This window comes from Heterodontus francisci, chromosome 40, assembly GCF_036365525.1.
Source record: "Heterodontus francisci isolate sHetFra1 chromosome 40, sHetFra1.hap1, whole genome shotgun sequence".
In the NCBI taxonomy this organism is placed as follows: Eukaryota; Metazoa; Chordata; class Chondrichthyes; order Heterodontiformes; family Heterodontidae; genus Heterodontus; species Heterodontus francisci.
In genome coordinates this window covers 20,825,020-20,839,100 of record NC_090410.1, presented here as the reverse complement: position 1 = coordinate 20,839,100, position 14,081 = coordinate 20,825,020, and the positions used below count along the sequence as shown (strand labels likewise).

The 14,081-nt window shown below is 42.6% G+C and overlaps 1 protein-coding gene across 1 annotated transcript in view; it reads left to right on the top strand.

Moving 5' to 3' along the window:
• The first annotated feature begins 4,947 nt into the window (after window positions 1-4,947).
• capns1b (calpain, small subunit 1 b) overlaps window positions 4,948-14,081 on the top strand; it is a 30,909-nt gene continuing 21,775 nt past the window's right edge. Inside the window, exons 1-4 of the mRNA XM_068019168.1 lie at window positions 4,948-5,056; window positions 5,360-5,483; window positions 11,481-11,499; window positions 13,834-13,926. Of these exons, the coding sequence (XP_067875269.1) occupies window positions 5,395-5,483; window positions 11,481-11,499; window positions 13,834-13,926 (201 nt within the window). The 5' untranslated portion in view covers window positions 4,948-5,056; window positions 5,360-5,394. The remainder of the gene's footprint in view (window positions 5,057-5,359; window positions 5,484-11,480; window positions 11,500-13,833; window positions 13,927-14,081) is intronic.

Sequence of the window (14,081 nt, the reverse complement as noted above, 5' to 3'; positions counted from 1 at the left end):
TGAAAAAATACAGACTCACACTGAAGGGTTATAAAAATTGATTTTACCTTTTAAAAAATTGGACAATGCTGCAAAGGATGGCTGCATATGTATTTGAACATTGCCATGCTGTCTGTTTAGAACAAAGGATAACTAACCAGGTTGAGAAGTGTCAATTACACCCATCATGAAACATTCCTAAATTGAATGAGTTCTACTGAAACAAGGAAGGTATGAAGTGGAAAATTCATAACTGGATTATTCTCATCCTGGGTCATTGTGTGAGTACCATGGGGGAAAAACCAAAGCATCTCCTTCGAGAATCTGAAGTGACAAATGTTTTACCTTAAAAAAAGCAGCCCTTGAGGCAGAGAGAGAGAGAGAGAGAGACCCAGAAAGAAGCATCACCAAAAAGCTTGTCCAGCTAAGAACTGGGAGAAAATCCAGCAAGCCAGAGGGAGGCTTCCTGCTGAGAATCCTGCATTTTTAACTTGTGCATCGACGAATTAGAACTGATCTTCTGTCTTCAATCTGAACTTTTAACCCACAGAGAAATCTACAAATATCTCAGGCCTGCAACCAATGAGAACTTGACTTTCAACAGAATTCAACAGGTTTACCGGGAACCCCAAAACCCTACCTCACTTAAAAACCACTTACCCCTTTTCTTTTCTATCTGTCTCTTCTTGTGTTTGTGTGTGCGAGTGAATGTGTGAGTGGATGTGGTTGGCACAATTTCGGGATAAGGCATATTGCTCCATAAATAATTAATATTTTTTAAAGCTACAAGAAAGCCTGTCTGTTTATTTGACAAATAAAATACAAAGGGTTTAAACCCTAATAACAAAAACACCTTGCTGCAGTCAGGTGGGAGTTGAACAGTGGGAACCACCCATGCCTCTCACCATGTGGCCATAACACTTCATATAGACTGGAGAGATAAAATTTGCAAAGGTAGTCTGGAAGATGGGTTTGTAAAATGCTTTTGCAACAGTTTCTGGAAAAATACATCGTGGAACTAGGGATAAAACTATTTTAGATCTAGTACTGTGCAATGAGTCAGGTTTAATTAGTAATCTCATAGTAAAAGATTTTCTGGAAAAAGTGATCATAATACAACTGAATTCAATACTAAGTTTGAGAGTGATATATTCCAGTCCCAAACAAGAATCTTAAACTTAAACAATGCCAATTACATATGTATGAGGGGAGAGCTGCCTAAGGTTTTTTTTTGTTCATTCACGGGATGTGGACGTCGCTGGCCAGGCCAACATTTATTGCCCATCCCTAATTGCCCTTGAGAAGGTGGTGGTGAGCTGCCTTCTTGAACCGCTGCAGACCATGTGGGGTAGGTACACCCACAGTGCTGTTAGGAAGGGAGTTCCAGGATTTTGACCCAGCGACAGTGAAGGAACGGCGATATAGTTCCAAGTCAGGATGGTGTGTGACTTGGAGGGGAACTTGCAGGTGGTGGTGTTCCCATGTATTTGCTGCCCTTGTCCTTCTAGTTGGTAGAGGTCGCGGGTTTGGAAGGTGCTGTCAGCCTTGGTGCATTGCTACAATGCATCTTGTAGATGGTACACACTGCTGCCACTGTGCGTTGGTGGTGGAGGGAGTGAATGTTTGTGGATGGGGTGCCAATCAAGCGGGCTGCTTTGTCCTGGATGGTGTCGAGCTTCTTAAGTGTTGTTGGAGCTGCACCCATCCAGGCAAGTGGAGAGTATTCCATCACACTCCTGACTTGTGCCTTGTAGATTGTGGACAGGCTTTGGGGAGTCAGGAGGTGAGTTACTCACCTCAAGATTCCTAGCCTCTGACCTGCTCTTGTAGCCACGGTATTTATATGGCTACTCCAGTTCAATTTTTGGTCAATGGTAGCCCCTAGGATGCTGATTGGATAAATAGACTTAAAAGGTATGGCCGTAAATAAATAGTGGAAAATATCCAAAGAAATGATTCAAAATATTAAACAAAAATACATTCCATAAGAAAACTCAGTAAGATCCATCCATGGCTTACTAGGGAATTTAAAGATAGCATTAGATTAAAAGGAGAGGCCTATAATGTTGCAAAGAATAGCAGTAAGTCAGAGGATTGGAAGAGTTTTAGAAACCAGCAAAGGATGACCAAAACGTTGATAAAAAGGGAAAAGATAGAATGAAAGTAAACAGGCCAGGAATATAAAAACAGAGTGTGAGAGCTTTTACAAGTATACAAAAAGGAGAGTAGCTAAACTAAACATTGGCCCCTTAGAGGCAGAAACATGAGAATTTATCATAAGGAATGAAGAAATGGCATAGATTTTGAACAAATATTTGGTATCTGTCTCCACAGAAAAAGACACAAATTACATACCAGAAATAGAGGTAACCAAGGAGTTAATAAGAGTGAGGAACCTAATGTAATTAATATCAGCAGAGAAAAGTATTGGAAAAACTTAAGGGGCTAAAAGTTGACATATCCCCAGGACCTGATGCTAGAATCCATCATTAAGGAAATAGTAGCAGGACATTTAGGAAATCAGAATACAATCAGGCAGAGTCAACATGTTTTTGTGAAAGGGAAATCCTGTTTGACAAAATTATGAGCTATTTCAGGATGTAACAAGCAGGGTGGATAAAACAAACCCAGCAGATGTTGTGTATTTGGTTTCCCAAAAGGCACTCTGTAAGGTGCCACATGAAAGGTTACTACACAAGATAAGAGCTCATGGAGTTGGGGGTAATATATTATCATGGATAGAGGATTGGCTAACCAACAGGAAGCAGAGTTGGGATAAATCAGGCATTTTCAGGTTGGCAAGCTGTAACTAGTGGAGTGCCACAGGGATCAGTGCTGGGGCCTCAACTATTTATAATCTATATTAATTACTTGAATGAAGGAACTGAGTGCATTGTGGCCAAATTTGCTGATGATACAAAGATAGGTAGGAAAGCAAGTTGTGAGGAGGACACCTCAACTACTTCTTGTGGTTGTGAGTTCTACATTCTCACCACTCTCTGGATAAAGACATTTCTCTTGAATTCCCTATTGGATTGATTGGTGACTATCTTGTATTTATAGGTCATAATTCTAGTCTCCCCCACAAGTGTAAACATCTATATGCCTACCCTGTCACACCTTAAAGACCTCCATCAGGTCACCTCTTAGTCCTCTTCTCAAGGTGAAAGAGCCCCAGCTTCTTCAACCTGTCCTAATGGCTATAATCTTTCAGTTCTGGTATCATTCGACTAACACCTTCTCCACTGTCTCCAAATGCTTTTTATATGGAGACCAGGACTGTCCACAGTTTCCCAAGTGTGATCTAACAGGGTTCTATACAAATTTAACATAAATCTCTGCTTTTCAATTCTATTCCTCCAGAAATAAACTGCAATGCCTTGTTTGCCTTAAAAAAGGATGGTATTAACCTGCATTCGCTTTTTTAGTGATTTGTGTAACTGCCCCATATCCCTGTGCTCTTCTACTCCATTTCTTCTTCTTTGGCCTCCTTATCTCGAGAGACAATGGATAAGCGCCTGGAGGTGGTCAGTGGTTTGTGAAGCAGCGCCTGGAGTGGCTATAAAGGCCAATTCTAGAGTGACAGGCTCTTCCACAGGTGCTGCAGAGAAATTTGTTTGTCGGGGCTGTTACACAGTTGGCTCTGTGAGAAAAGTAGCCCACTTGATAATAATTTACACCAAGTCAAACTCTGAAGAAGTAAATTTACTTAACGTTCTTGCAAGATCGGGTGTCCTACAAGCAGGCACACCGATCAACATATTCAGTTCATGTTTATACAATACAAATCCATTTGTCCACGCCTTTATTTTACATTATTGGTTATAACGTATTATGACACTAACCTATCCTATGGTTGCTACAGTCTCCTCCTCTGTTTACTTCTCCCCCTACTCTAACTTTCTAGCCCCTAACTCTTGTTTTTGTTTTACCTTATTTGGCTCTCCATTGTGTGTTTTAACTTGCAGCTGTCAGCCTTTATCTTAGTGGGGCAGTTTCTTATTCACTACATCCTTTGTTCTAACTCTTGCTGTTTCTCTTTTATCTGCCGAAGCACAATTTTTAAGTGATGTACTGTCCCAAGGTCTTCACTTACATACCCTTATCAGTTCTCTTTATCAGTGATGTACTGTCTTAAGGTCTCTACTTACATACCCTTATCAGTTCTCTTTTTCAGTGATTTCATTATGTTGTGTACAAATGACTTCTTGGTAACTTTCCACAAGCTGTAGAAACAACATTTCAGTATTTCTTATTCTCACAGCTCTCTCCTTGCGCCTCTGTCTTTTTTCCTGCCAACTACTAAGTCTCTTCGACTCGCCACACTTTAGCCCCGTCTTTATGGCTGCCCGCCAGCTCTGGCGATCGCTGGCAACTGACTCCCACGACTTGCAATCAGTCACAGGATATTCCATTTAAGCACAGATTTTCCAAGGATCATGTGGCCTCCTTATTCTTCCTATCAAAATGTACCTATCTCACACTTGTCTGTTTTGAGGTTTATTTACCAATTACATGCCAATTCTGCAAGTACATTAATGTCTTCCTGTATTTTGTCGCAGTTCTCGGCGGCATTAACTGAACCCCTCTCCGCCAATTTGGTGGTGTCGTCTACAAACTCTGAAGTTGTGCTTCCGAATCCAGAGTCAGAATTGTCTATGTAACTTATGAACAACCATGGTTCCAGTACCTTGTGGAACTTCTCAGTCTGAGTAACCACCTTTCGCCCCCTACTCTCTTTTCAGTAATTGATTGTATGGTGAAGTGCTTTGAGACGTTTTTGAGAGGCGAGTCAACGCACCAGAAAGAGCAAATCTTTATTGCACGAAAGCATTTAATATATCGCCCCCTCAACAAAGAAATTGACACCTTCCTGTGATTTAAATCGTTCCGCAATCCACCTCGCGTCAAACCTCACTGCAGTTAACAGATGGTGCACTAGGACCCAGTGTAGGTTATGCCTGCACCGTCAGTGGGTGGGGACGGGCAGCAGAACCGGACTGACGGCTTTTCACGCACAAATCCGGTTGCAGAAACCGAGAGACTGCGCCATTTGCATCTAGCTGGATCCTGACTGGTAAGGAGAGTTCCTTTGGTGATTTTTGTCTATGTTCGATGGGCCTGAATACAATGTATTGAGGAGGTTTTTTTTTAGAATACTCAAACATTGTATCCAGTATCCCGGCCTGAAACTGACGCGGTTGAAACATTGTATCCAGTATCCCGGCCTGAAACTGACGCGGTTGAAACATTGTATCCAGTATCCCGGCCTGAAACTGACGCGGTTGAAACATTGTATCCAGTAGCTCGGCCTGAAACTGACGAGGATCTGGGCTCGCGGTTGCGCTGTAATTGACCTGGTCTCTTTTCTCCCTTGTAGTTTTTCTTCCATTCGTTTGAATCTCCGCATTCAGCATGTTTAAGATTGGGTCACTTTTTGGTGGTGGTGGCGGCGGCGGCGACCTAGCGGGCCAACTACTAAAAGGACTGGTTGGCGTTATGGGGTAAGTTATTTCGTTACACGCTCTACTTAGATAAGGAGTTTAAAATGACACCGTCTCTCCCGGGCTGTTTTAAAACCATTTCTTTTGTCACTAATTTTGTTTGTCAAGATTGCTGACTTTTGTAAACAAGTACATAATTTTGTCACTCACTTGGTGTTAACATGCAATATGCATGCGATTCCAACTCAGACCACATTTCATTCCATTTGTGCTCAACGGGTGTGGCTCGCCAACACTCTCAAACTATACATCGGCCAGTTGTGCAAAGAACTGGTTGACCAAGTTACTAAAATCCGGTTGAAGAACTTTAAGCTCGTCAGTGGCTTCAAACTCAGATCTTGAAGGATATTTTACCTAACTTAGGATCGTGGAGTTTAAACTATCTATTTGTATCCTGTTGTACCGAACACACCCTGTTTTATAAAGTGTAAGCCTACAAATTACAACTTGTCAAACTAAACTTTATTGATACTAATCACCCTGTCATTATTAAAATTCAAACTTCGGGTTTATCCCAAGGTTCGAATTGCTCTGAAATATACTGGGTCACGTCGAATGGTGACCATTTAGACTGTTGTCACAAGACTTCTATTATCTCGTCTAGTAAATTCATTAGCTGAATAAGGACTTTAGCAAACATCAGGTAACAGCTTGTATTACAGGTTTCATTTTCATGGTTTATTTCTAGTTAACCCTTTGCTGTCCATAAATCGAAATACACTATTTGGGTTGTGGTGGAGTGCTTAGTCCAGCAAGGTTTCTTTGTGGGGAGTTAGGGTAGGAAGAGTTAAAACTGTAGTTTCAGTCGCCCCCAAGCTCTGGAATACCTTCCCTACACCTGTCTCACTTTCCTCCCTTAAGTCACTTCTTAAAACCTAACTCTTTGGCCAATCTTTCAGTCATCTGACTGATTATCACCTTATATGGCTGTCATCCTTTGTTTTATAATGTGTTTTGTGTCTGTCTCTTTGCTTCTACCCAGTAGTCCCAAGCCAATGTGCAGAATGTCTCAAAGTTCTGCTTGAATTGTAAATGGGTGAATCCTGTCCACTATCTAATCACTTGATATGAACTGTTTCACTGGGTGTCTTGTGATTTGATCCAGATTTGCCTGCACCATCTCTTTAAAAAGAGAGACCTGTATTTATATATCACTTTTCTCAACTTGGGTCATTCCAGAGCATTTTTCAAGTGCATTTGAAATGTAGGAAATGCAGCAGCCAGTTTGCACATAGCAAGGTTCCACAAACAGCAATCCGATAATGACCAGACTTTCTGATTTTTGGGTGCTGGTTAAGGGATAAATAGTGGCCAGGACACTGCTTTCTGAGTAGTGCTGTGGAATCTTTTATGCCTTTGCTGAGCTCTAGGTCTTGGCTGTAAGTGGAGGTCAGATTTCCCTTTCATGAGAAAAGTGATCAAACTTGGACAATTCCTATGCTCCCTGATGAGATGCAGAGCGACATTGGAGAAAGTACGTGGGAGGCTGCCTCCTGACAGAATAGTACTCAAAACCAACGGATTAGATCTAAGCTCTGCAGTCCTGCCACATCCAGTTGTGAATGGTGGACAATTGAACAATTAACTGGAGGAGGAGGCTCCACAAATATCCCCATCCTCAATGATTGGGGAGCCCAGCACATCAGTGCGAAAGATAAAGCTGAAGCATTTGCAGCAATCTTCAGCCAGAAGTAATGAGTGGATGATCCATCTCAGCCTCCTCTTCAGGTCCTCAGCATCACAGATGCCAGTCTTCAGCCAATCCGATTCGCTCCATGTGATATCAAGAAACAGCTGAAAGCACTGGATATTGCAAAGGCTGTGGGCCCTGACAATATTCTGGCAATAGTACTGAAGACCTGTGCTCCTGAACTTGCCGCACCCCGAGCCACACTGTTCCAGTACAGCTACAACACTGGCATCTACCCAGCAATGTGGAAAATTGCCCAGGTATGTCCTGTACACAAAAAGCAGGAAATATCCAACCTGGCCAATTACTGCCCCATCAGTCTACTCTCAATCATCAGTAAAATGATGGATGGTGTCATCGACAGTGCTACCAAGCGGCACTTGCTCAGCAATAACCTGCTCAGATAAAGGCAAAATATTGCAGATGCTGGAAATCAGAAATAAAAGCAAACACTGCTGGAAATACTCAGCAGGTCCGGCAGCATCAGTGGAGAGAGAATCAAAGTTAATGTTTCAGGTCAGTGACCTTTCATCAGTTCTTCGTTAATTTGTTTGCTGATTACAATGGTCGTCACCATTTGTGACTTTTCAGATACTGAAGCAGTCCATGTAGAAATGCAGAGAGGCTTGGGCTGATAAATGGCAAGTAACATTCACACCACAACTGCTAGGCAATGACCACCTCCCACGAGAGAATCTAACCATCTCCCCTTGATATTCAATGGCATTACCATCGCTGAAGCACCTACTATCAACATCCTAGGGGCTACCATTGACCAAAAACTGAACTGGGGTAGGCATATAAATACTGTGGCTACAAGAGCAGTTCAGAGGCTAGGAATCCTGCAGCAAGTAACTCACCTCCTGACTCCCCAAAGCCTGTCTATCTACAAGGCACAAGTCAGGAATGTGGTGGAACACCACCCTGCCTGGATGGGTGCAACTCCAACAACACTCAAGAAGCTCGACACCATCCAGAACAAAGCGGTCTGCTTGACTGGCACTCCATCCACAAACATTCATTTCCTTCACAGATGCATAGTGGCAGCAGTGTGTACCATCTACAAGATGCACTGCAGCAACTCACCCAAGGGTCCTTTGACAGCACCTTCCAAACATGCGACCTCTACCACCTAGCAGGACAAGGGCAGCAGATACATGGGAACATCACCAGCTGCAAGTTCCCCTCCGAGCCACACACCATCCTGACTTGGAATTATATCGCTGTTCCTTCACTGTCGCTGGGTCAAAATCCTGGAACTCCCTTCCTAACAGCACTGTTGATGTACTTGCCCCACATGGACTGCAGTGGTTCAAGAAGGCAGCTTACCACCACCTGATGGGCAATAAATGTTAGCCTAGGCAGCGGCACCCACATCCCATGAAGGAATATATATTAAAAAAAAAAAAAAATGATAGGACCCAGTAAAGGAGAAAATACTGTCTGTGGCTGATTGGGTAGCTCTTTCTTTAAGACAGAAGGTTGTGCGTTCAGGTACTTGAGCACAAAATCCAGGCAGACATTCCACTGCAGTTTTAGGGAGTGCTGCATGGTTGGAGTTGCCGGTATTCAGTTGATAAACCAAGACCCCAACTGGCCCTTCAGTCGGGAGCAAGAGATCCTGTGGCCACTATTTCAAAGCAAAGCAGGGGAGTTCTTCAGTGTTTCATTCCTCAACTAACATTAAAAAAAAAATCATAAAATTATCTTGTCATTGCATTACTGTTTGTGGGAGCTTGCTGTGTGCAAATTGGCTGTTGCAGCTTCTAAATTACAACAGTGACTTAACTTGGAAAGTACTTCATTGGCTACAAAGCACTCTGGAATCTGAGGTCACGAAAGGCACTATTTAAATGCAAGTCTTTCTATGGGGTCCATACTGGGTTAATGCTCTTCCTTAGATGGCACTGATTTGTTTCAACCAGAGATCCTGGGTCTGATCCTTGTCCTGATAACTGATCTCTGATCTCTGCTTGAGTGGCAGTAGGGATTCTGTGATTGGTTTCAGGATCCCAGAGTACAGAGAGGAAATTTAGATTTCTGCTCACTATCTCGTGACAACTCCTGGCCACCTCCTTCCATTGGGTTAGTAAACCTGAGGTTGGGCTAATAATGTCCAGTTGCTACTTGCTGTTTGGGCCCATAACTGACAAAAAGCCACTTGGACAGAGCATTGGAGGCTAATACTGGTGCTCTAGGATAGGAAGTGAGGAAATTGGCAGCAAAGTTGTCATCTTTTGCACCTTCCACCCTGGGAATCACTTTTATGCCCAGAATTTTGACGTGGCATATGCTAAATAATCCCCTCAATTCTTGGAATTCTCCCAGAGTTTCAGCAGGAGTGGCTTTAACTGGGTCGGTTCCTCTCCATTATGTTGTAAATTAGCTGCCTAGCCCTTCCCTCGGGTTAGTTGCATCACACCTCATGGGGAACAATTCCTGACAGCTTTATCATTGGGAGTTTGGTACAGCATTTGTCAATCTTCTATCATTGTCCATAATGAGGCAGAGAATCTATTGTCTTGTATAGCTAGGAGTTTTACACTAATGGTGTACAAAATTATCAAGTTGATGTGCATCCTTGTAAGCTCACTTAAAAATAACTGAGCTTCATTTGTTTAATCAGTTCAGGTTTGTGAAGAAACAGCTCAGTTGGAAGAGACTTAGTTCAAGGTCCATTCCAGAGACCTGAACACACAATCTTGGCAAACACTCCATTGGAGTACTGAGGCAGTGACTGAACAATTTTCCAAGCTCTTTTCCTTAAAACTCTTTCCTTAATTTCCACCATGGAGATTTGCTACTGGCTTTGGGTTTTTACAGAACTGGTTCAAGTAGATGTAGAATTTGGTTTGTCAACTAGCGTGCTTAATTGTTTGAAAGCAGGGTTGAAATGCAATCTTTTGTTCTATTTCCATTCGCACCTTCTTGCCCTCTCCCAAGGATTGCTCAATGGTCTGGACAAATAATCAATACATTGGTCAGTATCTAGGGTTGCCAACTCCCAGCTGTGTTCCTAGTGGTTATCACATGACCTCCAACTGTGCCACCCCGAGTTCCTACCATTGATCGCTTGACATGGCCATCCCCATAGTGCCCTAATTTCCCCCACCAATTGGACAGCAAATCTCCAATTGGATGACTTCTGACTCAGTGAAACAGCCTTTTCCCTGGCTCTCCCAACCCATGTCCAGTATTTTTTATAACTGATGTTAACTTTTTTTAAAAAAACACATTGCCCCAAGGAGGTTTCTCATCAGTGTCCTGGCGATTAATCTTTAATTCCTGGGGTCCATAGGGCAATCCGAGATAGTTGGCAACCCTACCGGTACCAGTGGCTGAGCACATAACTGGAGAAAAATGATCATCAGAGTTTCCTATACTGCTACCTTGAGCAGGTAGTAGAAAACTGAAACTAACATTCTCACTCAATGGGTTAAGCTATTGCAATTAAACCTACTACCAGTCAGGGTACAGTCAGTATCAAAATACTCTATTTGTAACAGCATATGTAGCACGAGTTTCAACCAAATTTCAATTCCACTTCAAAATGTCACTTGTGATGTACAAAGGATGTTCCCCAGTGAGAGTACCTGAACAATGACACGAGTCAGAATATCTGTAGCCTCTTGCCTCAGCAATCTAACTCATTAAAAAGAGAAGTATTTCACTGAATTCTGACCTTCAAATCTGGAAATCTGTTGTCACTAAACAGCAATTAAACTGAACTAAACCAGTGTTTATTTGACAACAATTTCCCTTTGTGACAAAAGGGATACTGCTGCACCTTAGCAGCATAATACACTGCATTGTGTAGTGTAGCACTGCTGTTATGGTACATTGTAACCTCTGATTTACCATGGGCATTGCACAGGGGATGGGCTTGTCATAACTATCAATATATATAATTGGTAATTGTGTATTTTAAATGCTACATTAATGTTTCACAAATCAGTGTATTTGTTCACGCTGATTTGTGTGTGCAGTGTGGGGGGGGGGGGGGGGGGTTCTAAGTACAGAGGGGGTTTCACTACAGAATTCTGCACACGCCAGAATAATTAAAAAATAAATTTCTCCCTTGTGTATCAAAGGATATGTCAATAGGGTGAGGCAGTAAAGCAAGTGGGAGGAGGCTTATATGGGGCTGAACACTAGTTGGGCCGAATGGCTGTTTCTATGCTGTACGTTATGTTTTTAAATTTGCATAGTTAAAATCTGCTTAGATGTTTAGTACTGAAGGTTACAGCATTTAAATATATTTTTTTCTTTCCTCCTGGCCTCCCTCCTCCCCCACCCGACACCCCTAGACAAATGACGACTGGCCCGGTAAGTACATCCTAAATCCTCCTTATTGTTTTAAGCCAATCAAGACTGCATTTGTGCATGAAAGTGAAATATTTTATGTTTAGAAGTTTGCTGTAACTTTTGGGTTCTGCTTCTGTTTAGAGCTGTAGGACAATTGTCTTCAGTGCTTTGGCAGTGGGGAAATCAGCAAGGGTTGTTGCTCCATTGCTTCCTGTCCAGTGACCCTTAAAGTACAAGTATTGACTAAAGCTGTCAACATTCAGTGTCTATACACAACCATGAAGAGTAGCCCCTTAGTTATTGGAGAACAACAGGTGCGTTCAGGAGATTTGTGATGCCTAGAAGTGGAGACAACTTCTGGGATTAAACGAAAGTGAATGTTGAACAGCTATGGTGAATGTCAGTCTTCTAAAGGTTTATGCACAGTGGAGGACACTGCACCAGTTGTCAGTGTTATGGAATGTCATGACCCACACTTGTGCTGTAGTTCACCTTGCTTCTACTGCTAAGGGAAGGGGTCTAGTGATCCCTTCCACAAATGGGGAAAACCCAGACAGGATGGGGTCCCCACTGAGTTGGTTGTATTCATTGGTTAGCAGCCTGCAGACAAGTCGCCAGTGCGGCCTCAGCTGGAGTATTGTTCAGTTCTGGGCGCCGCACTTTATGAAAGACGTGAGGGCATTGGAGAGAGTACAGAAAAGATTCACAAGAATGGTTCCAGGGATGAGGAATTTCAGTTATGAAGATAGATTGGGGAAGTTAGGACTGTTTTCCTTGGAGAAGAGAAGGCTGAGAGGTGATTTGCTAGAGGTATTCAAAATCATGAGGGGTCTGAACAGAGTAGATAGAGAGAAACTGTTCCCACTTGTGAAAGGATCAGAAATGAGAGAGCACAGATTTAAAGTATTTGGTAAGAGAAGCAAAAGTGACATGAGGAAAAACTTTTTCAAGCAGCGAGTGGTTAAGGTCTGTAATGCGCTGCCTGAGAATGTGATGGAGGCAGGTTCAATTGAAGCATTCAAAAGGGAATTAGACAGTTATGAAAGGGAAGAATGTGCAGGGTTACGGGGGGAGGGCAGGGGAATGGAACTGAGGGCATTGCTGTTTTGGAGAGCCAGTGTGGACATGATGGGCCGAATGGCCTCTTTCTGCACTGTAACGACTGATTCTGTGAAAGAGATTCACTTGTCTGAGAATGGTGAGGAATGTGAGAAGCACTGATGGAGAATCCCCTTCGCCCCCTGCCTGCATACTATGCCCCATGTTAAGAGGGCCAGCCAGTAATCCTGAAAAGACTCAACAGTAGTTCTAAGATAACCAAGAAAAAAAAAGTCATGTGGAGAAGTTGGGATTGTTGGAGCACGGAACGTTAAGAGCAGATTAAATAGAGGCATTCAAAATCGTGAATAGTTTTGATAGAGCACTAAGAGAATCTTCCCAGTGGCAGAACTTTTGGAAACCAGAAGACAGACTTTTGGGTAATTGATGAGAAGATTCAGATGTGGAGAATTTTTTAGGCAGCATTATAATCTGGAATTCACAGCTTGAAAGGGCAGTCGAAGCAGATTCAATAGTAAAAATGGAAGTTTGACTATACTTGATGGGAATATTATAAGGCCATGGAGAAAGTGCAGGGAGTGGGACTAATTGCTTTTTCAAAGAGCCAGCACATGCATAATGCATTGAACGGCTAGCTGCCTTCTGTGCTGTTCTATTTCCTAGAGAGATAGCAAATGAATGTGCTCTGTATTTTCTCTTCTACCTCTCCAAGTGTGCTCCAGCCTCACTGAAATCAAAATCATCTCTTCACTCATCCTTTCATGCCATTCCAATCTGTAGGACCCTTTGTTTCTCTTCCCTCCATCAATCTGCATAAAGTACAGGCTTGACACTGACTGCCACTTGTAGCTTCTTGTCTCTCCTTCCCTTTTGCATTTTCCTGCCCTGTATCTCAGTTGCCAACTGTGCAGGATTCTCCTCAATTCTCCAGGAATGAAGGTTAACTTGCAGAATGCAATCATAGAGCCATTAACGTTTTTCATTTTGAAAATTAAAAAAAAAATTCCAAATACTATAGATTGGGGAAGAGAGAGGTGCTTGTGGCAGTAGGTCATGTGATCACTTCCAGGAACGCAGCTAAGCAGAGTTGACAATCCTACCTGTATCTCGCATCTCGGGGCTTTAAGTATATTTCTCAATCTTTTCTAAAACTTAGAACATGACATTTATGAATATTGACAGTGGGGAAGGAAGTTTCTTGTAATATTCTATTGTATTGTATTCTGACGTATTGTGTAACAGGCCTGTGTTTTGGACTCCATTGATCTTTCTGATCAACTGGCTCTTGTTTTATAGGCTGAGCAGCCCCGCCATATTTCGCAGGTTGAGTCCTATGAGAATGAGGAGGAACGTAGGTTCCGGCAGATCTTCAAAAGCCTGGCCGGAGAAGTAAGCATTAAAGGCACATGTGAACGATCCATTGAATATTTGTAAACTGTTCTGGGCAGTGTGTGGTCATGCCAAATAACTTGCTGCAGTTAACTGAAAGTTTTAGAAGCTAAGTTTTTGTCACAGCACTCCTACAGCTGGGAGGCTCAGTCAGT